Raw genomic sequence first — 26,054 nt, forward strand, 5'->3', positions numbered from 1 at the left:
CCTGCCTCCTAAAATATTATGATCATTTCCTCCACTTTTATTTCCATTAAGTGAATCCTCCACCACTGTTATTGCCTTAAAAAAAAATCTTTAAAGAGTGTCAAGGCATTCCAAGCTTTTTGGTATTCTAAATTTCCTCCAGAACTGAACTTGATAGAGAAATCTGAAAGGTAGAAATAGGAATTTTCTGCTTTTCTGGTCCTACTGCAAGTAGTTTAAATCCTACAGTGATGAAAAAAAGTAGGTGATGTCTATTTTGAGAGTAATGGAGAAGTCTTTGGTTATATTTACTTTTTGATTTCTGTTAAAACCGCATAAAAAGTTAAAAATTTATTTCCTTTAGTTCTGTCAAGGTTAAGAAGAATCTTTTCAGTCAATTAACTACTTCTCACATAAGACAAAGTTACTCTGTGTAGCTTTGAAAATCACAGTTATTGTTGAGGACTATGTTGAATGGTTTTGTCATAGTCCAATTTATTTTCCTTATGTTATAACTTTCGTTCTTGATTCCACATGCTCAGTGTAAGGGATGCCCCTCAGGGCCTCGACCGAGGGGTGGGGTTAGGGCATGGGTGTGAGAGTTGCAGGAGAGACAGACCTCACATCTAGATTCTTGACATTATATTTAAATAAGATTATAAATTGATTAGTACATTATATTTTGAAAAGTGTTTATTCTTAAAACACTAATACCACATAACTTTTATAACTTTATTTTGACATTTTTTTCATCTTTTTGACAGATAGGTGGTTGCCCAGGACTCCACTGACCACTGAAAGGCCTCGATGTGTCCAGATAATATGGCAGCTGTGGCATATTCACAAAGAATGCTAAATCTGAATTTAAACTTTAACTGTCTCATCCTAGTTGTGTGGAGGTGGTCACATTATTTACCCTGCCTTGTCTTTATTTTTCTCATCTGTAACACTAAAGCCAAACTCTTAACGGTTTACCTGGAGCTATTGTGAGGATTTGGGATTGCAAAGAGTTGGACACGACTGAGCAACTTTCACTTTCACTTTTTTTCATTGTTAGGATTAGATGAAATAACAAAGTATAGTATACTTTCTAAACTATAAAGTACTACAAATATGCAAAGCAAAATACATTGACTATATTTCTTGCATTTATATAATTTAATCTGCATTGTCTGGGGGTGACTCTTTTCTATTTAAATTATGTGGAAACTTGGATTAGCCAAAGAATGGAGACTTTGACGACTCTTGAGATGGTTATCTGTGGAAAACTGTTCAATAAATAGGTATGATTGCTGGATTCAGTCACTTAGACTATCCTAAACACTGCCTGCATTAAAAAACTACAAGTTAACAATTAAATCACAATTGTCAGGAACAAAAATTCAAATAAATAATTTTTAATTATGATACATTACTTATTACAGTAAAAATTGGCATTTTCACCTTCAAAAGCAGAAGCACCAGTCTTAGAATTTATAGAATGAATGGTATTTTAAGTGAAATATAGCATAATATTATGTGCAAACATCATTTTAGTATAGAACATACTTTCTAAAAGTAAAGTAATATCACACACTGAAATCTGTTAGAATGGAAATAAGGTCATGCTGAATAATGAAATAAAAACCCCCATGACTTTCAAAGTCCACTTCGAATGAAATATGGTATGCTGCCAAATAGAAGATACATGATAAATTAAAAAGCTTAACTAGCTCAAAGTGGAGGGACTTCTCACACAAATATGACTCGTGTAAAGGTTTCTTTTCACTTAGTCTCAGTGATTCTGTGAGAAATTAAAATGAATGTTTTATTTCAGAATTAATTTTTATTCATTGGTCATCACTTTTTTATTGAACAACTACCTACTCTGTGTGAGGATTTGTTGTAGGTTTAGGGGAGACAGAGAAGACACAGTCCTGCCCTTGAGGAGCTCACAGTCTAGTGGGGGAAACAGATAAGTTGACACTGATTTTTAAATTATAAAAATGATTAGACAACTTTATAAACCTTTTTTGTCATCAAACACACTTTGGGTGTTACGAATGGATGGTGAAAAGGGATGATGTCCAATGCAGTGAGAGACCATTTGCTTCAATATCATGTGACTTCTGCGAAGGCAGTGATGTGGTTCTGCAAAAAGAAAAAGGAATTACAAAGTCAGAGTCTTGGGAAGACTAGCTTCATAAAAGACTTTGGTGTTTTTACAAATAATCAGTAGCCTTATATAAAACTGTAGCCCAGATATGCTTAAATTGCAAAAACATCCAGCATTATTTAAATGAGTTGCATATATTATTATATCAATTTAGCTACTAATTATATATTTTATCCAATATTCTTAATTAACCAAATAGAGGAAAATGTTATACCTGCCTTTTTCAAAATTAACACTGAAATTTGGAGAGATAAATATGGTAATGCCAGACGTGTTAATATTCTGTTCAGCGTTAATGGAATTTTAATGCTGCATGTTGGAGTTTCAGATTAATTGCTCCCTGTGAGACAGATGGCATAGAAGTAGTGGTGAAATGTTCAGACTGAAATGGCATTTGCTAGCTGACAAAGATCCACTTTAAACACTTCATTTTTGATGCATGAATCCAGACTACAGACTGCAATCTCTGTTGTTTACCTCAACCAGAGAATTCTTTGTAGAGACTTTTTTACATTTTTTTAAGCAACTGAATTGTGTACAAAGGAACCCTGCGGAACTGCTAATATTTAAACGGTTTCAGACATGCAATATGGCTGCTGAAATACTGCAGTGGAAATCGATATGACATAATTAATCATGCTACATATAGGTCATGTCAGGATCTAACATAAGTGACAGCCCAAACCAATAATAGCAGCATTACAAAAGGGTTTTACCATCAAATTACATGTTTAGAATGTTTTTCATTGTAGCTTTGACTCTTTAAGTCAAAGATATCATAAATAGAATTTCACATAATGAACACATGCCCTCAGATTTCTTCCATGTATGTGTGGCACTTTACAAGTTAAGGTGTTTTGAATAGCTAAAACATTTTTTGAATGTATGTGAATAAATTCATTTTCACTGAATCGAGGCATATTAACCACAACTAGAAGAATATCACTGATGACTGCTTAAGGCATTTTTTTCTAGGTCTTAGCCACTTCAACCTACTAGAGAAAAACAGTATCAGTAAGAATCAGTAGTGACCAGAGCATGTGGACCTTTTTACTAATTCCTGATAAGCCCTTAGAAAGTTTAAGCTCCCATTAAAAAAAAAAAAAAAAAGTCCTGATAAAAATGTTGACTAATTCAGTGGCTCATCTCTAAGTTTTCTTGAGTATTCCTTCCAAAAGCACAAGCATGCCTTCAGGACAAAAGTGATCTTTCAGAGTTACAGATTGCACTATGATAGAATAAAAGCCATAAGAACTGTGGAAACAGTACATCATAGTTTTATTTCTAGTGGCCCCAGGGGGACTTGAAATCTGTGAACTGAAAAAATACATTTTAATACACAGTGTTTCAGTACAAAACTGACAGGAATGTCACTCCTCCGGACAGGACCCAGCACATAGTAATTTCTGGAAAGATGTTAAGTTATAAATGGAAGATTAATCAGTCTGTGGCAACTGGTGGGTAAAGAAAGACTGAAGATGTGACACTGGAAAGAAACAAAAGGAGATTTAAACAAGAGGAAACAGATGTTGCTCCAGACAGACGTTGCTGGCCTAAGTATCAATGTTCTCTTGCCCTAAATAATAATGTCCACGAGGCTCATTAAATTTACTAAAGATGATCCTGAGTGAAGAGGACAACCATCTCCTTGGAAAGCAGAACTGTAATACACTACTGCTACTGCTGCTAAGTCCCTTCAGTCGTGTCCGACTCTGTGCGACCCCACAGACGGCAGCCCACCAGGCTCCGCCGTCCCTAGGATTCTCCAGGCAAGAACACTGGAGTGGGTTGCCATTTCCCTCTCCAATGCATGAAAGTGAAAAGTGAAAGTGAAGTCGCTCAGTCGTGTCCGACTCTTGGCGATCCCATGGACTGTGGCCTACCAGGCTCCTCTGTCCATGGAATTTTCCAGGCAAGAGTACTGGAGTGGGTCGCCAGTGCCTTCTCCGGAAATACACTAAGTCCCCCACAAATGAATGAGTTCTGTTCTGAGAGAGAGTTCAAAAGTCCAACAATGTTAGTCTAGGTAGCCAAATAACATGATCAGCCATATAGTACTGTACTGTAACAGGTTTGTATACTTTTCACACAAATGATACATAAAAAACAAAGAAAAAGTAAAGAAAACATTTTTAATTTTACAGTATAGTACCTTGAAAAGTACAGTAGTATGGTGTAACAGTTGGCACTTCTTAGCAGTACCAGCTATGTCACCAATGCTTCTGGACATCCTGGGCTTGAAATAAAGAAACTGTACTTCTGTACTCTATACAGCACTGTAAAGTACACAAATGCACAACCACTTGCAGAGGATACACACACGTGACAATGTACGCCAGACACACGAACTAACTTATGTGACTGGACATGAGAATGCACGTTTGCATCTTTGAAAATTAGAAACTTGAAGGTTCATATGTAGGGGACTTCCTGTATTAAAAGACCTTAATAAAGCAAAGAAAGTAACAGAAACAAATCACTGGTAATCAATGCAAGGGAGAAAACAAGCAGAGGAAAAACCAAGTGACAGGTAAAAAAGCTGGAGAGTGACAAAGAATGTGCAGTGATTGCAGGGAGAGCATATAAATTTTCATCTAAACCTGGGCTTGAAAGTGAAAGTGAAAATTACTCAGTCGTGTCCAACTCTTTGCGACCCCATGAACTATACCATCCATGGAATTCTCCAGGCCAGAATACTGGAGAGGGTAGCCTTTCCCTTCTCCAGGGGATCTTCTCAACCCTGGGATCAAACCCAGGTCTCCCGCATTGCAGGCAGATTCTTTATCAGCTGAGCTTCCCTTGTGGCTTAAACTGCTGCTGCTGCTAAGTCGCTTCAGTTGTGTCCGACTCTGTGCGACCCCATAGACGGCAGCCCATCAGGCTCCCCCGTCCCTGGGATTCTCCAGGCAAGAACACTGGAGTAGGTTGCCATTTCCTTCTCCAATGCATGAAAGTGAAAAGTGAAAAGTGAAAGTGAAGTCACTCAGTTGTGTTTGACTCTTAGCAACCTCATGGACTGCAGCCTACCAGGCTCCTCCGTCCATGGGATTCTCCAGGCAACAGTACTGGAGTGGGGTGCCATTGCCTTCTCCAGTGGCTTAAACTGGGGCTGTCCCGAATACAGATAAAAGGTCACCTTAGAATCAAGGCATTGCACAGATAAGTGTAAGTGAGCTATTAAGATCTAGGGTTTGCCATTTAAAAGCACATTTTGGTGACCACTAGATCTTCTTTTCATTGCTTATAAATTCCAAGCAATAGTCCCCCTTTCTTTATGCTAAGTCATAACCAGGTTAAACTCAAGGGTAACTGTGGTTCCAGATTGAGTCCACTTTTAGATCCCAGGACTCTGGGGAAAAGCCTGCTTTTTCTAATCAGTACCCTTACACTTTCACATCAGATTTAAGTTCTAACCTCTGAGATGGCTTTACCTAATTGGCTGGAATTAAAAGGATTCTGCTCAGGACTTGTCACTTAAAGGTGGTAGTTAGAGAGATAAACAGATGAAAAGAGAACAATGAAGTGACTATGCATAGGGAAGAAAACATTAAAGGGAAATTTAATAATAGTTTCCAAGTACATGAAAGGAGTGTACAGAGAGCACAGGGGCCATCTGTTCGTTAATTTCACTAACAGCAAACAAACCCAGACCGTAGAATGAAAGAGATGGACTATTAACCTCAGTAGGCTTTAAGAAATAAGATGAATTCTCTTCTAGCACAGGAATAGTTTTTTCCTGAAAGAATCTAGAGAAAGGACGAACTAAAATCCTTATCATCTATAAAACTCTATGATTCTCTATTATAACAATTACATGTATGTAAATGCATGATTTGAAATATTCAAATGGTATGATTCCTATGTAGGAAGTTATGATGTTGCTCACTTCCCCATCAGCATTTTTTTTAGTAATATTAAAAGAATCAGAATTGCACTTAATATTTTCAGTTCACCTGTATGAGTCAAACTAGGAGACAAGGGGTTTTGCCTTTTAATCTGGTTGAATTCTTTATATGAAATATTAAATCTTACTCATAGACAGGGCAAACTTTCAATAGGCAAACTAAAAATTCATGCACAGAAGCTTAATTCAGAGTCTTAAGAAGAACGTGGTCATACAATTCATCAGTGCAATTACACACACAGAGCTGTACAGAGAAGTTAACAGAGCTTGAGTCCAAAGAGCTGAAGATTAGAATATGTTACATCCATTAGAGAGTGTTCATTTAAGTCCACAGCAAGTCAGTGAGCAAAATACTGAATCCAGTCCTTGAGTGCAGAGGTCCCATGGAAAAATAAGTACTTGTTCCTGAAAAGTAGTTTTGGATTCTTAAATTTGATAAACTCTATGTCCCTAGTATGTCAATTTTTGAAGCTTTAAGTTCCATGTTAAAAAATCTTGATTTTTTTATTCATCCTATATCCCAGTTGTATAAATTATACATTGAAATTTTAAAGTTACTTAAAACACAATTGTTATTTATTTATGACATGAAAATTTGGCAATAACTTGCTACTTAGTGAGATCTGCCACTCACCATTTTTCCTTGAAAAAATACAGGGTGATGCAAAAAACAGCACTTCAGATAAGAAAACATAAAAAGTTACTACTATCAAGGGCTATTTGATTGAGGAATGCTAAGTTGCCATTCATGAGTGAAATAGTGAAAAACCAAGATATATTTGAACAATAAATAATAAAAATAATAATAATAACCAAAATGACCTAGTATCTAGATCCCTTCTGGTTATAATGGAAACTTGCACAGAAGGACACATACTTTGTATTTGCCTTAGCTTTGCAACTCAATTCTAACACCAGTGCGCGCGAGCGCACATACGTTTATTGCCTTAATTGAAGGTGTTCACAGTGGCCGATTCCCATTATCCAGCTGAAGAGTCTTGCGAGACAGTCTTTAAAGGACCTTCCCTGTGAATTCTCTTCTTGATCATTCTCAATGGGTTGGATTCGGGACACCTACAAAATGTATTTTATTATATATTATTTCAGTGTTTTAAGTATTGACTTACTTGGATAAAGCACTCGTCTATTTAAAATCCGATGTTATATTGCTGGACCAAATGCTGAGCTTAAATACTGTTCTATTTCTTTCTTTCTGGATGATTATAAACAGCTTTTGTTTTTTAATTGGAAGTTATCAGCAATCAGCTTTTATGTTAAACATAAAATGGGATCTGAGCATATGATATCTTGAATTCAGTGATTTGTGTCTTCAGCTCTATTGGTTAAGGAAGCTGTGTGGCACAGTGGATGCTGCAGTCAGGTAGTGTGAATGTCAAATGTTTGAAGGTGGGCTCTGCAGCAACTGACATTTTCACAAGCAGTTTAATCTTTCAGAGATCTGGCTTTCTTATCTGTAAAGTAGAAATAATAATACATATTTGAATGGATTTTGATTAGGATTAAATGAGATGAGATGCACAAAGGTCCTCATCTCTCTACCCAAACATATTATGGTTGTCCATAAAAACCAGAAGCAAGATAAAAAGTAAAAAAGAGGAAGAAAAAGAGAGAGAATAAAGAAGTTTTATAGAATTGGTCAGAATTCCAGGATGCTATAGTCTACAATTCTAATATCCAAACGAGCTTTAAAACCCAAATGTTTCTTTTTTGGTGCAAGCTCATTTGGTGGTGTTTCTTACCACCACTGGTGAATTCCTGTGAGGTAATTTGTACTCTGCTGTGCTGCAGAAATATCCATCTTTGATTACAAAGTGATGCTCAAGATCCTGCTTGTGTAACAATACACAGTATTTTCTCCTAAAATATAAAATAGTTTAATCCTGAGAAACATCTAGCACGAATGATTTAGGATACGGAATCACAGTCCTATAACCAACAATTGTTACAGACACAGCCTACATTTTACCAGAGGAAGGTAGATGGATGTCATATTCCCCAATACTGGCCATCTTTATTTTGCTATTTGCTTCTTCCTTCATTCACTGTGTCCTCTGATGAGGCAAAATGAAAAGGAGAAGAGAGAAGGAAGAAAAGCAGTCATGTACGAAGTGTACGCTCTAAGATTCAACTTCATCACAGTAGGTTTTCCTCCTGGTAGAGCCTGAAGTTGGTGAGTATTCCAGAAAAGAGAAATGATGTTAAGTCCATCTAAGAAGAAATTACTAGAGAACTTCAAACTTCAGGCTATGAAACACCGTAAAGTTCATCCAAGCAATTTCTTGTTTTAAAAAGTTGGGGATGTGAGACATAAGAGCTAAAGGTGACAGCACCAGAATTCTCTTGGGAAAGACAACTTTTTTGGAACCATTTCTTTCTTTCTTTCTTTTTTATGGTGGTTCTGTTTCTATTTAAAATTTTATAATAGCTCTGAGTTTTGTTTCTTCTCAGGAATTTCCTTCTGGTACTATTTGGAGAAAGAGGCTAGAAACTACTCTCCGAGAGAATTGTTCCTCCCTAGAGAAAGGGGAGAACTCTAGGTGGCTTTCTCTGATAAGCTAATTAACCCAGAGGCAGGCCAAGCTTTTACTGGAGTATTAGCTATAGATCTTATGAAATATTTCCAAGTCCCGAGGAGCCAAAGAAACTTCAGGCTTTCCACAATGAATCTTTAGAAGCACAGGTTCTCTAATTGGTTGCATGTTGGAATCACCTGGGAGCTTTAAATAAATACTGAGGCAACTCTGGAGACTTGGATTTAATTGCAATGAGGCGTGCCCTGGTCAGTGGGATTTTAAAAGGCTCTCCAGATGATTCTAGTGTGCAGCTAATATTGAAAACTGTTTCAGAAATTCTGCAGGCCCAGCTGGATCCACGCCAACCGCTGGCAACACATCCAAATCACCTGAGGTGCCTGATATACTACCAATCCCCTGGCTCAAGCCCAGGCCTACTGGATCAGATTCTTGAGACTGCATTCAGGAGTCTGGCCTTTTTTTTTTGAATGCTGCAAGTGATGGATTCCCTTTTACATCAGTCTGAGAACCACTGCCAAGAGGTATAGAAAAGTGATTAGTTAGCAATGTGAGCACTGTCAGGTATAGACAATCAATTCTTTCTTTAAAATGCTATCACTTCTCTGGCAAAAAGAGCATGGCCTACAAGAGCAGTAATACTGAATGTTTCTCAAAAAAAATAAAATCTTTGTGTTCTAACACTTCTGGGAATAGCTGCACGTTGCATTCCTTGTTGAGAGCTTCACGGGGCATAAGGTGTTGAGAAGATTTGTAATAAACACTTATGTTTCATTTTAGCTCAGTTTTCCAATGTACTGACATGAAACTCCATGCAAGTCTATTAATACGAATGTGTTCATGTTATTTGGTGGATGTCGGTATCCCTGGACTCTATCTGAAGTTTCTTAACTTCCCTAATTCTAACAACCTGTCCAACACTTTTAGTCCACAGTCACAACTACGTTGTCAACCACCAACCCTATTTACCTCCTGGCCTGTCTCCCTCATGCAATAAACTTTCTCCGGCCATTCTGGAAATTTCCCAACCAATAATTTTTTTCATCTGCTCTAGTCCATCTCACTCTTTCTCAATTTTATTTCTATTATATCCATTCTGTAGTCAAGTTGAACATTCTTTGATGGCATCCTCAATTCTCTTGCCCTAGTGCTCTTCTCTCACCTGCCAAACAAAATCTTGGTGTAAGCTGGTTCCTCTGGAACATCCTCTTCTCCCCTCTTTGGCTAACAGCCCTTCAGATCTCTCTTTACAGGATGTTGCAGCATCACTAAGTTTGGATAAGTCACCATTTATGTGCTCCTCTGACAGGGAGATCTGGAGTGCTGCAATTCATGGGGTCGCAGAGTCGGACACGACTGAGCGACTGAACTGAACTAACATAACTGCCATCACTCTGTTCTTATAAAATTATTCATAAATCTGTAAGTAGAGACTCATGAGACTGTAAATTCATTCGTCCTGAGAAATGTACCATAGTGTTTCTTATTTGATATTTGTCGCATGTCCCATAGGCTTCCCTTGTGGCTCAGATGGTAGAGTCCACCTGCAATGCAAGAGACCTGAGTTTGATCCCTGGATCAGGAAGATCCCCTGGAGGTGTACATGGCAATCCACTCCAGTATTCTTGCCTGGAGAATCCCATGGACAGAGGATTTACTGTATATCACAACTGATGATAAGAAATATAACTCACCCATGTGCCCATGCCTTGATTTACACTGATATTTTAATCTAATGAATGGCTTATTATTTCTTTCTTTCCAACAAAGGTCTGTCTAGTCAAAGCTATGGTTTTTACAGTAGTCATGTATGGATGTGAGAGTTGGACTATAAAGAAAGCTGAGCAGCTGAAGAACTGATGCTTTTGAACCGTGGTGTTGGAGAAGACTCTTGAGAGTCCCTTGGACTGCAAGATCCAACCAGTTCATCCTAAAGGAGATCAGTCCTGGGTGTTCATTGGAAGGACTGATGTTGAAGCTGAAACTCCAATACTTTGGCCACCTCATGCGAAGAGCTGACTCATTTGAAAAGACCCTGATGCTGGGAAAGATTGAAGGCAGGAGGAGAAGGGGACGACAGAGGATGAGATGGTTGGGTGGCATCACCGACTCAATGGACATGAGTTTGGGTAAATTCCAGGAGCTGGTGATGGACAGGGAGGCCTGGCGTGCTACAGCCCTTGGGTTCACAAAGAGTAGGACACGACTGAGTGACTGAATCACACTGAACTTTTAAAAACACATTAGATTTGCTAAATAAGTAGCCTAATACTACCTGTCAGAGATGAATCAAAGCATCTGGGTAATGGATCAACTGTATGATAAGTTCATATACAACCAGGCACTGATGAAAACTTCTTATTTAAAAAACTTGCCTATCTGGGCATGCCTGGTGCGTCAGTGGCGAGGAGTCTATGCAGGAGACACAGGTTCGAACCCTGGTTGGGAAGACTCCTCATGGTGCAGAGCAACTAGCCCCTCAGAGCATAACTATTGAGCCTATGCTCTGAAGCCCGGGAGCCACAACTTCTGAGCCCATGGGCTGCAACTACTGAAGCCTGCATGCCCTAGAGCCCATTCATACAAAGTCCTGTGCATAAAGTTTTATATCAGATGTATTCATAATTGGGAAAAACTAGAACAGCCTATATAGCCTTCAATTGGTAAGCAGATTTTAAAAAATGGTGGTACATCCACACAAGAAAATACCACTCAGCAATAAAAAAAGAAGAAAAAGAAAACAGGTAAAAAAACATGAATGAATCTCAAATGCATTAAACAAGGTGCAAGAAGTTAGACTCAAAGGCTATATACTGAGTGAATCCATTTGTATGACACCATGGAAAAGGCAAAAACATAGGAATAGAAAACATATTAGTGCTTGCTGGTGTCAGGAGATAAAGTAGGAGTTTGCTATCATTTTAGGGTGGTAGAAATGTCCTATAACTTGAATATGGTGATGGTTACATGATGGTAAGGATTTGTCAAAAGTCACTAAAGTGTGTTATAAAAGGGAATTTTATAGGATGTAAATTATGCCTTTGAGTTCACTTCAGTCGCTCAGTTGTGTCCGACTCTTTGCAACCCCATGAACTGCAGCACGCTAGGCCTCCCTGTCCATCACCATCTCCCAGAGTTCACTCAAACTCACGTCCATTGAGTTAGTGATACCATCCAATCATCTCATCCTCTGTCATGCACTTCTCCTCCTGCCCCCAATCCCTCCCAGCATCAGAGTCTTTTCCAATGAGTCAACTCTTCGCATGAGGTGGCCAAAGTACTGGAGCTTCAGCTTTAGCATCATTCCTGCTAAAGAACACACAGGGCTGATCTTTAGGATGGACTGGTTGGATCTCCTTGCAGTCCAAAGGACTCTCAAGAGTCTTCTCCAACACCACAGTTCAAAAGCATCAATTTTTTGGCACTCAGCTTTCTTCACAGTCCAACTCTCACATCCATACATGACCACTGGAAAAACCATAGCCTTGACTAGACGGAACTTTGTTGGCAAAGTAATGTCTCTGCTTTTGAATATGCTACCTAGGTTGGTCATAACTTTTCTTCCAAGGAGTAAGCGTCTTTTAATTTCATGGCTGCAATCACCATCTGCAGTGATTTTGGAGCCCCCCAAAATAAAGTCTGGCACTATTTCCACTGTTTCCCCATCTATTTCCCATGAAGTGATGGGACCAGATGCCATGATCTTAGTTTTCTGAATGTTGAGCTTTAGGCCAACTTTTTCACTCTCCTCTTTCACTTTCATCAAGAGGCTTTTTAGTTCCTCTTCACTTTCTGCCATAAGGGTGGTGTCATCTGCATATCTGAGGTGATTGATATTTCTCCCGGCAATCTTGATTCCAGCTTGTGCTTCTTCCAGTCCAGCATTTCTCATGATGTACTCTGCATAGAATTTAAATAAGCAGGGTGACAATATACAGCCTTGATGTACTCCTTTTCCTATTTGAAACCAGTCAGTTGTTCCATGTCCAGTTCTAACTGTTGCCTCCTGACCTGCATATAGGTTTCTCAGCAGGCAAGTCAAGTGGTCTGGTATTCCCATCTCTTTCAGAATTTTCCGCAGTTTATTGTGATCCACACAGTCAAAGGCTTTGCCATAGTCAATAAAGCAGAAATAGATGTTTTTCTGGAACTCTCTTGCTTTTTTGACGATCCAGCGGATGTTGGCAATTTGATCTCTGGTTCCTCTGCCTTTTCTTGAACATCAGGGAGTTCACGGTTCATGTATTGCTGAAGCCTGGCTTGGAGAATTTTGAGCATTCCTTTACTAGCGTGTGAGATGAGTGCAATTGTGCGGTAGTTTGAGCATTCTTTGGCATTGCCTTTCTTTGGGATTGGAATGAAAACTGACCTTTTCCAGTCCCATGGCCACTGCTGAGTTTTCCAAATTAGCTGGCATATTGAGTGTAGCACTTTCACAGCATCATCTCTCAGGATTTGAAATAGCTCAACTGGAGTTCCATCACTTCCACTAGCTTTGTTCGTAGTGATGCTTTCCAGGGCCCACTTGACTTCACATTCCTTTAGTAAACTCTAATTAAAAAATAAGGACCATTAAGCACTCCATGAATTTAGTCTAAAGGCCAAGTGGTACCTAGAATTTGATTTGTCAGTTAGTGAAAGCATTAGTTGCTCAAGTGTGTCTCTTTGCAACCCCATGAGTTGTATAGCCCACCAGGCTTCTCAGTCCATAGAATTCTCCAGGCAAGAATACTGGAGTGGGTTGCCATTTCCTTCTCCAGGGACTGAACCTGGAGGCATTGCAGGCAGATTCCTTACTGTCTGAGTCATCAGGGAAGCCCAGTTATTGAGTTATTATTTGAATAGTTGATTGTTTCAGTCACAAAAGAAAGCACAAAATAAATGTATGGAAAGATATTCAAAATATACAAATGAAAATGAGGTACTTCATTTATTTTTGACCTTTAAGATGTATGAAAATTATTAAGAACAATTCTCTTATTCTTTTTATTTTAATTTTTATTTTTACTTTATTTTACTTTACAATACTGTATTGATTTTGCCATACATTGACATGAATCCACCACGGGTGTACATGCATTCCCAAACATGAACCCCCCTCCCACTTCCCTCCCCATAACATCTCTCTGGGTTATCACCGTGCACCAGCCCCAAGCATACTGTATCCTGCATCGGACATAGACTGGCAATTCGATTCTTACATGATAGTATACATGTTACAATGCCATTCTCCCAAATCATCCCACCCTCTCCCTCTCCCTCTGAGTCCAAAAGTCCGTTATACACAGCTGTGTCTTTTTTCCTGTCTTGCATACAGGGTCGTCATTGCCATCTTTCTAAATTCCATATATATGTGTTAGTATACTGTACTGGCTTACTTCACTCTGTATAATCGGCTCCAGTTTCATCCATCTCATCAGAACTGATTCAAATGTATTCTTTTTAACAGCTGAGTAATACTCCATTGTGTATATGTACCACAGCTTTCTTATCCATTCATCTGCTGATGGACATCTAGGTTGTTTCCATGTCCTGGCTATTATAAACAGTGCTGCGATGAACACTGGGGTACATGTGTCTCTTTCAATTCTGGTTTCCTCGGTGTGTATGCCCAGCAGTGGGATTGCTGGGTCATAAGGTAGTTCTATTTGCAATTTTTTAAGGAATCTCCACACTGTTCTCCAAAGTGGCTGTACTAGTTTGCATTCCCACCAACAGTGTAAGAGGGTTCCCTTTTCTCCACACCCTCTCCAGCGTTTATTGCTTGCAGATTTTTGGATCGCAGACATTCTGACTGGTGTGAAGTGGTACCTCAGTGTGGTTTTGATTTGCATTTCTCTAATAATGAGTGATGTTGAGCATCTTTTCATGTGTTTGTTAGCCATCCATATGTCTTCTTTGGAGAAATGTCTATTTAGTTCTTTGGCCCATTTTTTGATTGGGTCGTTTATTTTTCTGGAATTGAGCTGCAGAAGTTGCTTGTATATTTTTGAGATTAGTTGTTTGTCAGTTGCTTCATTTGCTATTATTTTCTTATTCTTAAGAATATTCTCTGTTGGAGAGAACACCGGATATCAAACCAAAAACCTTAAGAGTACCTTTTCCCCCTAGCATTTCCACTTCTATATATATATCTTAAATAAGTTTTATTAATTGAACTTATAGGTATGTCTATTTTAGAGATGTTTACCCCAGTATTGTTTATAATTGTGGGAACTTGGAAGTGGAAGCCATTCTCTATGCCTAATAGAGGTAATGGTTAATTTATAAGGATGAAAACTTTTTCAATGTAATTCTGTAATACTGTATAGCACAGTGATTATGATTTTGCACTTTGCAGTGATAAACATGGAACATAAATCAAAAGTGGAAAATACAGTTCTGTATTCCCGTCTCAGAACACAGATAGGTTATATGACCTTGGGCAAATTACTTAACTTTTTTAAGTCTCTCTGAAAAATATGAATAAGATGCATTCAAACGATTTTTGTAAAAACTAAAATGATATGTTATGTTCTTTGCATAATTCCTGACACATATTAAGGTTTCACTGAAGATTTAGCTTTTACAGTTATGCCTGATATGAGTATATATTCATTGACCTGTGGCCATATTCACAACATACTGTTACGAGAGCAAAAGCAGGATCAAAAAGGAGCAACCAGGCAGGTCCTCTACCACACACAAACCCACCCACACACTCATGGGGCCTCGAGGCTATTTTAAGAAAATATTTCCAGTGATTACTGTGGTAGGATATGGATACTTTCTATTTGTGTTTTGCTTTTCCAGATTTTCAAATTTTAAACAATATACCTGAATAACTTGTTGCTTCCTTAACAGAAACAATAAACCACAATAAAATGTGGTTGTTTTGTAAGACAGGGAATGAAGTCATTGTTTATCTTCCTACTTTCAGTCAAGTAGAATTTTACATTTTCTTCTCCAAAAATGTTCATAGAGCCATGGTGTTCTGGATTGACTTTGAAGCCCTCCATAGAGTCCCAAGGACCGTCTAGCAAAAGGGAGCTGATCTGAGAGAAGAGGAGAATGAATGGGTAGGAGCAGTTTTCCATGTGTAACTAACGATGTGTGCACTGAGAGGGATTTTTTAAATCCATCATTGTTTTATTTTCTCCTTAACTAATGACTACATAAATCATATAATTTTAAAATGTAGTCATCAACTATTTGTTAGTAAAACGAGATGAGATAGCTTGTTTATATTCAGAAGTAATTTACTGAAAAGAGGCTTTTATAAAAAGCCTGTTAGATAAGATTGAAAAAAAATCTATCTTTTATTCTTTGTGAATTGTATGATCATGTATAAATAGTGTGGAGAAATAAATAATGAATACAAGGAAGCACAAATAGGAAAAAAATGACATATGGCAAAGTAATATCAGTATATACTTACTTTTCTAAACTAAAATGTTGATGCCTGGTTGGCATTTTTAAGCCTACATTTAAAATTGTCCTTTTTAAGCAAAATTAAACAAATGAGAACAGAGTACAGCATGCAAACACTGATTTGCTTCAAATATTTTTCATAAGTACTCAAACCTTAGATTGAGAAAAAAGCCCTAAAATATGAGGGTATTTAGTTCCACTAACTATTCCAATATCTGATCACTAATACAGTTGTTTTGACAAGCTCCTATATAACATTTACATTACAGTTCAGCAGCTCTGTAAAACAAAGATTTGCATTCCAGAAAAGCAACTGAATCTCAAATAGACTGCCATCATTATTCAAGCACAACATTTTGAAACCTCAAAGGAATTTATCACAGACAGCACTGTAATGTATAATCATATTTATTTTGGCAGGAAACCACAGGATTGTTTTGCTGTTGCTATGACACTAATGTATGCAACATTTTATAGTATAATATTTTCTGCCACATGTGCTATGCATGATATAGACAATCTATATTAATTTTTAAATCCATGAAATATATCTATAAGGATAGGTATCTATATCTATTAGGATAGGTATCTATATATCTCTGTCTATCTATTATCTATCTAGCTCCTGAAACAAAATGAAAATCCTATTAAAGGAAGCATTATTGTTACAGGAAAGAACTAATGTTAAGCACCTACCATGTGCCAAGAAGTTCATTTGTGATCTGTTAATCCCATCAATCACTCCATAAGGAAATGATTATTATATCAATTTTTCAGAAAATGAGGAAAGGAGTACTCATCTAATCCCACCTAGTTTGACTAGCTACAATGTAGTCAAACCAAGCTTCAAACTGAATATGCTTGCATGTGTGAGTGCTGGGTCACTTCAGTCATGTCCAACTCTATAACCCTATGGACTATAGCTCACCAGGCTCCTCTGTCCATGGGACTTTCCACGCAAGAATACTGGAGTGGGTTGCCATGCCCTCCTACAGGGGATCTTCCAGACTCAGGGATGGAGCCCTCCTTCCTGCTGCTCCTGTATTGCAGGCGGATTCTTTATCACTGAGTCACCAGGGAAGATCTCTAGCTCAAGACTGCCAGCTGCAAAAGCCTGTCTTTCCATCCTTCACCTACCCTATGCTATGCTATGCTAAGTCACTTCAGTCGTGTCCGACTCTGTGCAACCCCACAGACGGCAGCCCACCAGGCTCCCCCATCCCTGGGATTCTCCAGGCAAGAACACTGGAGTGGGTTGCCATTTCCCTAACTCTGCCTAAATTTCAACACAGGCTACACTCTGATATCTATGATTTTATAATCTGCAAAGCAGTCAATGTAAATGTCAACAAATGGCCTTTTCTGGGTCACCATGAATTCCCTTAGAATTTTCTTATCCATATAAATTTCCATTACAGTTGCCATTATTGTTGTTTAGTTGCTAAGCTGTGTCTGACTCAGTGACTCCATGGACTATAGCCCGCCAGACTTCTCTGTCCATGGTGTTCTCCAGGCAAGATTATTGGAGTAAGTTGCCATTTTCTTCTCCAGGGGATTTTCCTGACCCAGAGATCGAACCTGTGTCTCCTGCATTGGCAGGTGGATTCTTTACAACTGAACCACCTGAGAAGCACAGTTGCCATGAGAATTAAACATAACACAGAAATTTCCATCTGTAGTATTATACACTTCTTATGCTATTTCTAGATTTTTTGAGTTGTGATCAATGCTCACAACTTTCATTCCAGTGATGCTTCTGTTGATAAGGGAGTGCTTTCACACTATGAGCTTCTTGGGTAGTACAGGCTAGTAAAAAGTCCCTGATCTATGTACAAAACTGTAACCTGCAATCTTGTAAATTCTTGCTAGCATTACTTTCCTTCCCTGTTGTAGGCAAAAGGGGATCACTTTTGGTTTAAATGATTAGATCACATAAACCTTAAAAGAAAATAATGGAGAAAAATTTTTTCTCAAAAAGCATTTATTTCCTCTACCTGGCTCTATCCATTAAATAAATTCTCAGAGTTATCTCAGATTAGCCATAAGTGGCTATAGCAGCCTGTCCTATTAATATATGCCTTAACAAAACTAAAAAAAAAATGTAGATATCAATTGCTCTTGGATCTATAGGAAATATTTCATTTTCTATCAAATCCCATCCATCCTTATATTTATTTAAAACATTTTTTCCCTTGCCATATAGTGTCCCCTTCTTTAGATTTTGTTGTTTGGCATCGGTTAAAACTGATGATGCATAAGCATACATCATTTGCATGTGCTTAGCTATGCAAATCTGAATGGTAGCCTTCTGCCTTAAGAGGGAGAATAAGCAGAGGGCAAGAAAGAGGATAAAAATAAAAGCACTTAGTGCTCTGCTGCTGGAATGAATACAGCTTGACCCAGGAGGATCCCTGGAAGGAAAGAAGACAAGGAACTCCTTTTCTGTTCAGTTCAGTCCTCAGTCCTGTCCGACTGTTTGTGACCCATGGACTGCAGCATGCCAGGCCTCCCTGTCCATCACCAACTCCTGGAGTTTACTCAAACTCACGTCCATTGAGTGGGTGATATGATCCAACCATCTCATCCACTGTCGTCCCCTTCTCCTCCCATCTTCAATCTTTCCCAGATCTGGGTCTTTGCCAATGAGTCAGTTCTTTGCATCAGGTGGCCAAAGTACTGGAATTTCAGCTTCAACATCAGTCCTTCCAAACAATATTCATGAATGATCTCCTTTAGGATGGACTGATTGGATCTCCTTGCAGTCCAAGGGACTCTCAAGAATCTTTTCCAACACCACAGTTCAAAAGCATCAGTTCTTTGATCCTCAGCTTTCTTTATAGTCCAAGTCTCACATCCATACACGACTACTGGAAAAACCACAGCTTTGACTAGACGGACCTTTGTTGGCAAAGTAATGTCTCTGTTTTTTAATATGCTGTCTAGGTTGGTCATAACTTTTCTTCCAAGAAGCAAGGGTCTTTTAATTTCATGGCTGCAGTCACCATCTGCAGTGATTTTGGAGCCCCCCCCCCCAAATAAAGTCTGTCACTGATTCCACTGTTTCCCCATTTATCTGCCATGAAGTGATGGGACCAGCTGCCATGATCTGAGTTTTCTGAATGTTGAGTTTAAAGCCAACTTTTGACTTTCACTTTCACAAAGAGGCTCTTTAGTTCTTCTTCGATTTCTGTCATAAGGGTGGTGTCATCTGCATGTCTGGTTATTGGTATTTCTCCCAGCAATCTTGATTCCAGGCTGTGCTTCATCCAACCCAGCATTTCTCATGATATACTCTGCATAGAAGTTAAATAAGCAGGGTGACAATATACAGCCTTGATGTACTCCTTTCCTGATTTGGAACCAGTCTGTTGTTCCATGTCCATTTCTAACTGTTGCTTCCTGACCTGCATATAGGTTCCTCAAGAGGCAGGTCAGGTGGTCTGATATTCCCATCTCTTTCAGAATTTTCCACAGTTTATTGCGATCCACACAGTCAAAGGCTTTGGCATAGTCAATAAAGCAGAGTAGATGTTTTTATGGAACTCTTTTGCTTTTTCAATGATCCCGCGGATGTTGGCAATTTGATCTCTGGTTCTTCTGCCTTTTCTAAATCCAACTTGAACATCTGGAAGTTCAGAGTTCACGTACTGTTGAAGCCTGGCTTGGAGAATTTTGAGCAATACTTTGCTAGCATGTGAGATGAGTGCAATTGTGCAGTAGTTTGAGCATTCTTTGGCATTGCCTTTCTTTTAGATTGGAATAAAAACTGACCTTTCCCAGTCATGGGGCCACTGCTGAGTTTTCCAAATTTGCTGGCATATTGAGTGCAGCATTTTCACAGCATCCTCTTTCAGGATTTGAAATAGCTCAACTGGAATTCCATCACCTCCACTAGCTTTGCTTGTAGTGATGCTTCCTAAGGCCCATTTGACTTCACATTCCAGGAATCCTAGCCTTAGGTGAGTGGTCACACCATCATGATTATCTGGGTCATGAAGATCTTTTCTGTATAGTTCTGTGTATTCTTGCCACCTCTTCTTAATATTTTCTGCTTTTATTAGGTCCCTACCATTTCTGTCTTTTATTGTGCCCATCTTTACATGAAAATTTCCCTTATTATCTCTAATTTTCTTGAAGAGATTTCTAGTCTTTCCTATTCTATTGCTTTCCCCTATTTCTTTGCATTGATCATTTTTCTGTTCAAGAGAAATCTTTGAAGAAAGGACAGGAAAATGACACAGATGAAAGGTTGGTGTGTTTCCTAAGGTGGGTAGGATGGAGGAATAGTTTTCCTAATGACACCCTGGCCAGCATATAGCCCTTTTTCACTGTAAATCACTGGTGTGGTTAGATAACCCCTGCATATAGACTGCATTCTTTTGTAACCGCAAATTCCTATTTTGAAACTTAATTCCCAACATGATGAGTCTAGGAAATGGGTTTTAGGGGGTGATTAGATCTTTTATGAATGGGATAACTGTTCTTATTAAAGGGACCTTACAGAACTCCCTCAACACTGCTGCTGTGAGAAGGCACAGGGATAAGGCCATCTGTGAACCAGGAAGAAAGCCCTCATTAGAGACTGAATCTGCCAGTGCCTTGATTTCAGACATCCCAGCCTTCAGGACTGTGAGAAACAAACTTCTGTTGTTTATAAGCTACCAGTCTATAGTATTCTGTTATAGCAGACTGAATGGAGTAAGACAACTCCTCTGATCAGAATCAGCACCTGACCAAAATACATTTCACTAAACTAGCACAAAGGCTAATGCCAAGAGAATGCACTGGTCATAGCAAACACCCTCTTCCAACAACACAAGAGAAGATTCTACACATGGAAATCACAAGATAGTCAACACCGAAATGAGACTGATTATATTCTTTGCAGCCAAAGATGGAGAAGATCTATACAGTCAGCAAAAACTAGACAGGGAGCTGACTGTGGTTCAGATCATGAACTCCTTATTGCCAAATTCAGTCTTACATTGAAAAAAGTGGGTAAAACCACTATACCATTCAGGTATGACCTAAATGAAATCCCTTATGATTATACAGTGGAAGTGAGACATAGATTTAAGGGAATAGATCTGATAGACAGAGTGCCTGATGAACTATGGACGGAGGTTCATGACACTGTATGGGAGACAGGGATCAGGACCATCCCCAAGAAAAAGAAATGCAAAAAAGCAAAAAGGCTGTCTGAGGAGGCCTTACAAATAACTGTGAAAAGAAGAGAAGCAAAAAGCAAAGGAGAAAAGGAAAGATATAAGTATCTGAATGCAGAGTTCCAAAGAATAGCAAGGAGAGATAAGAAAGCCTTCCTCAGAGATCAATGCAAAGAAATAGAGGAAAACAATAGAATGGGAAAGACTAGAGATCTCTTCAAGAAAATTAGAGATACCAAGGGAACATTCATGCAAAGATAGGTTCGATAAAGGGCAAAAATGGTATGGACCTAACAGAAGCAGATGATATTAAGAAGAGGTGGCAAGAATACACAGAAGAACTGTACAAAAAAGATCTTCATGACTCAGAAAATCAGGATGGTGTGATCACTAATCTAGAGCCAGACATTCTGGAATGTGAAGTCAAGTGGGCCTTAGAAGCATCACTACGAACAAAGCTATTGGAGGTGATGGAATTCCAGTTGAGCTATTTCAAATCTTAAAAGATGATGCTGTGAAAGTGCTGCACTGAATTTGCCATCAAATCTGAAAAACTCAGCAGTGGCCACAGGACTAGAAAAGGTCAGTTTTCATTCCAATCCCAAAGAAAGGCAAAGAATATCAAAGAATGCTCACTACCACACAGTTGCACTCATCTCACATGCTAGTAAAGTAATGCTCAAAATTCTCCAAGCCAGGCTTCAGCAATATGTGAACCGTGAACTTCCAGGTGTTCAAGCTGGTTTTAGACAAGGCAGAGGAACCAGAGATCAAATGCCAACATCCGCTGGATCATGGAAAAAGCAAGAGAGTTCCAGTAAAACATCTATTTCTGCTTTATTGACTATGCCAAAGCCTTTTGACTGTGTGGATCACAATACACTGTGGAAAATTCTGAAAGTGATGGGAATACCAGACCACCTGACTTGCCTCTTGAGAAACCTGTATGCAGGTCAGGAAGCAACAGTTAGAACTGGACATGGAACAACAGACTGGTGCCAAATCGAGAAAGGAGTATGTCAAGGCTGTATATTGTCACCTTGCTTGTTTAACTTCTATGCAGAGTACATCATGAGAAATGCTGGGCTGAATAAAGCACAGGCTGGAACCAAGATTGCTGGGAGAAATATCAATAACATCAAATATGCAGATGATACCACCCTATGACAAAAAGTGAAGAACTAAAGAGCCTCTTGATGAAAGTGAAAGAAGAGAGTAAAAAAGTTGGCTTAAAGGTCAACATTCAGAAAACTAAGATCATGGGATCCAGTCCCATCACTTTGTGGCAAATAGGTGGGGAAACAGTGGAAACAGCAGCTGACTTTATTTTTCTGGGCTCCCGAATCCCTGCAGATAGTGACTGCAGCCATGAAATTAAAAGACGCTTACTCCTCGGAAGGAAAGTTTTGACCAACCTAGACAGCATATTTAAAAAGCAGAGACATTACTTTGTCAACAAAGGTCCATCTAGTCAAGGCTATGGTTTTCCCTGGAGTCATGTATGAATGTGAGAGTTGGACTATAAAGAAAGCTGAGCATCGAAGAATTGATGCTTTTGAACTGTGGTGTTGGAGAAGATTCTTGAGAGTGGACTGCAAGGAGATCCAACCAGTTCATCCTAAAGGAGATCAGCTCTGGCTGTTCACTGGAAGGACTGATGTTGAAGCGGAAGCTCCAGTACTTTGACCACCTAATGGGAAGAGCTGACTCATTTGAAAAGACCCTGATGCTGGGAAAGATTGAGGGTGGGAGGAGAAGGGGACGACTGAGGATGAGGTGGTTGGATGGTATCACTGACTCAGTGAACATGAGATGGGTAAACTCCAGGAGCTGGTGATGGACAGGGAGGTCTGGCGTGCTGAGGTTCATGGGGTAACAAAGAGTTGGACACGACTGAGCAACTGAACTGAACTGAACTGATGCCTGGTCAGTCAAACGGCATGACAAGGCTGTACTGAGGCAGAGTCTACGTCATCTTTATCATTTACCTGATTTTTACAACAGTCCCTCACAGACTTGCTTCTGTTTGGTTTTGTTCTGCTTCAGTGTTGCTCTCCTTCAATTTATTTTCCATTCTGAACATGCCATTTCCTTCCTGACACACTTTCTTGGCTCCTTCTTGCTTATAGGGTAACAACCCCACAGTGTTGCATAAAAGACTTTTCATGTTTTTTCATAAATCTGACTGAGAACACTTTTCCATGTAATTCTTTTTGGTTTGAATGGTGTGGCTATTGATGAACCTTGCCTATTTTTCAACTAGTATGTTTTATATATTATAGACATCAACTCACTAGCAAGTATGTCATTTATATTTTACATGTTTATTTTTTAAAATGCTTGAACCTAAATTTTCTAGTTATTGCAAGAATGAAACTAATATTGAGTCCCTCCTTTATAAAGTCCACAACTCATCACACTTTCACAATTTTATTGATATTATCTAAGATCTGTCTCATTTTGTCATTGCTGCATTAATTAATTTTACAGTAGATCTTTTCTTTAAAGGAATTCAATCATTTTGCCGTTTCTGTCACTGTATTTACCATGTGTGTGCGTGCTTGGTCGTGTCTGACTCTTTGTGACCCAATGGACTGTAGTCTGCTAGGCTCCTCTGTCCATAGAATTTTTCAGGCAGGAATACTGAAGTGGGCACTCACTCCCTTCTCCAGGGGATATTTCTGGCCCATGGGTTGAACCTGTGCCCCCTGAGCTGCAAGTGGCTTCTTTATGTAAGATATGTAAGAACCTGGGAATTCTTACACGTCTGGTGCTTTACGGTTACCTTAATGCTTAAATGACCTTTCGGGTGCGAACAGAATTGTTATGTCACAAACTCTTTCATGGAAACTCAGAAGACATTACATCATTCTATTCGGGCATCTAACGCTTTTGAGGGAGAAGTCTGTAGCCAGCGCGCTGTTAGTCTTGAGTGGTGTGTTCGCTTTGTGTTTGCTCTCACTCACTAGGCACACTGTATTAAAACCTCAAAGGCTCAGTTGGCTACCAATAACAAATGTGTGTTTCTTTCTTATACTACACATTGGTGCTCAGGTACTATGGATCTGCTCCAAGCTGCAGGCTGGGCATTGGTCTGCTGCCCATGACTTCCCATTCTGTGACCCAGGCTGTCAGAAACAGCCCGTATCTGGAACATGGGCTTCTCCGAAAGAAAGGATCATGAGCAAAGATTGGGCAAAGCTTATGATGACTCCTCAGGCTTCTGGTTGATGGGCTATCTGTCAAGTTCATCCACTTGTCATTGATCAAGTCCAAAGAAACTGAAGCAGAAAGGATACTCTGCCTATGGAAGGGGGAAGATAGTAATTAGGAACGATAATATCAGCCACCACAATATTTATAGAATTCTTTCTTCAGGATTGAAATTTGAATTTTTCACTGAGAAATATCTAAATTCTAGTATATAGTTTAATTTTACCTGGTATCTTGTTAATCCTTCGAGTCTAAAGATTCAGTATTTATCTGGAAGGAAAGTTTCCTTGTAGTATGTATCTGAATATTGTCCTCTTCTTCAACATCCATATAACAAGTGATTCACTTGTTATATTGTGAGGTATATCCTTCATACCTATTATCTTTACTTGGATCAATTTTATTCTCTGTACTTTTACTACAGATTCTGAAACCTGTCCTTAACATACCTGATTTTACTTTCTCCATGGTGGATTTTGTCTTTGTGATTTTGAACTTTCCAGGTGGCACACTGGTAAAGAATCCACCTGCCAGAGTAGAGGCAGGAGAGGCAGGCTCGATCCCTGGGTTTGGAAGATCCCCTGGAGTAGGAAACGGCAACCTGCTCCAGTATTTTTGCCTGGAAAATTCCGTGGACAGATGAGCCTGGTGGGCTACAGTCCATTGGGTCACAAAGAGTCACATACACAGTAGGTGAGCTCACATACACAGTATTGGTTTTAATCTTGCCATGACATTGTTTTCTTAGTTTCCTAATTGTACCTTTGTGCTAGCTATCTTTCATCTCTCATTAAACATATTTTCTTTAATTTCCTTGACAGTAGAAAATATATATTATCTATAATAAATTTAATATCTTGAGCTCATCTTTTTTTCCTAAAAAATGTATTCTGACTCTTAAAAATGTCTCTTCTGTGTCATAAAATCATCTTAAAGAATTTAAGTAACTGTTCTGATTATTTATGCCTGAATCAGCATAGATTTAGCTCAGTTTATCTTCTTAAACTTAATGCGAGAAGATTCAAAGAACTTTTAAGTGTTTTCATGAATAGTCAGGGGATCCTTCACTTAGATCTGGAGCTGAAGAGCTGGAGAATGTAGTTTTACAACATCAGGTTGATGATTTGGCAGCCTGAGTGGAGTGGAAGAAGAAGCTGAGGCCATGGACATTTTCAGGAAGGTCAGTTTATTTCTACACAGTTTCATTGCTGTGGTTGCTGAAATGTCAGGACTGCTATTCTGTTCAGCTTAACCTCTTCTACAGGAGAATGATATAGTCCTTGGATGTAGCTTATTTATTTTTTTGACTGAAGATAACTCTCCATCCCATTTTATAATACCTATTCAGTTCAGGAAGGGATTTCTTCATTTGGCATGGACCGTTATTAATGAGAAGCCTGATCAGAGGAAAGCTTCTTGTCTGAAGGCTTTCTTTTGGGGTGTACTTGCCTATTTGCTAACCCTGTTTCATATGGTGTTGGTTCATGGTGCTGAATCATGCGGTAAGACTTCTCATTCTCTCAGAGGTTGCTCCTATCTCTTGTCCTCACTCTTTGAAATCTGGAGGATATTACTGGGATTACATAGGATTCTAGCCACTTTTGCAACATCCAACTTCTTTACTGGCAAAGAAAAATTTTAATTGTCCTTTGGTGACATCCATCAAACTGAAACTA

The 26,054-nt window shown here is 38.9% G+C and overlaps 1 protein-coding gene across 2 annotated transcripts in view; it reads right to left on the minus strand.

Annotated features, from left to right (window-relative positions):
• Nucleotides 1-1,363: 1,363 nt before the first annotated feature.
• PLPPR5 (phospholipid phosphatase related 5) overlaps nucleotides 1,364-26,054 on the minus strand; it is a 135,376-nt gene continuing 110,685 nt past the window's right edge. The window contains exon 6 of one of the 2 annotated variants that reach the window (XM_069570822.1): nucleotides 1,364-2,109. In XM_069570822.1, the coding sequence (XP_069426923.1) occupies nucleotides 2,077-2,109 (33 nt within the window). In that variant the 3' untranslated portion in view covers nucleotides 1,364-2,076. The remainder of the gene's footprint in view (nucleotides 2,110-26,054) is intronic. The other variant, XM_069570813.1, reaches the window with a different exon arrangement.

The sequence above is a fragment of the Ovis canadensis genome, chromosome 1 (genome assembly GCF_042477335.2).
Source record: "Ovis canadensis isolate MfBH-ARS-UI-01 breed Bighorn chromosome 1, ARS-UI_OviCan_v2, whole genome shotgun sequence".
NCBI lineage: Eukaryota > Metazoa > Chordata > Mammalia > Artiodactyla > Bovidae > Ovis > Ovis canadensis.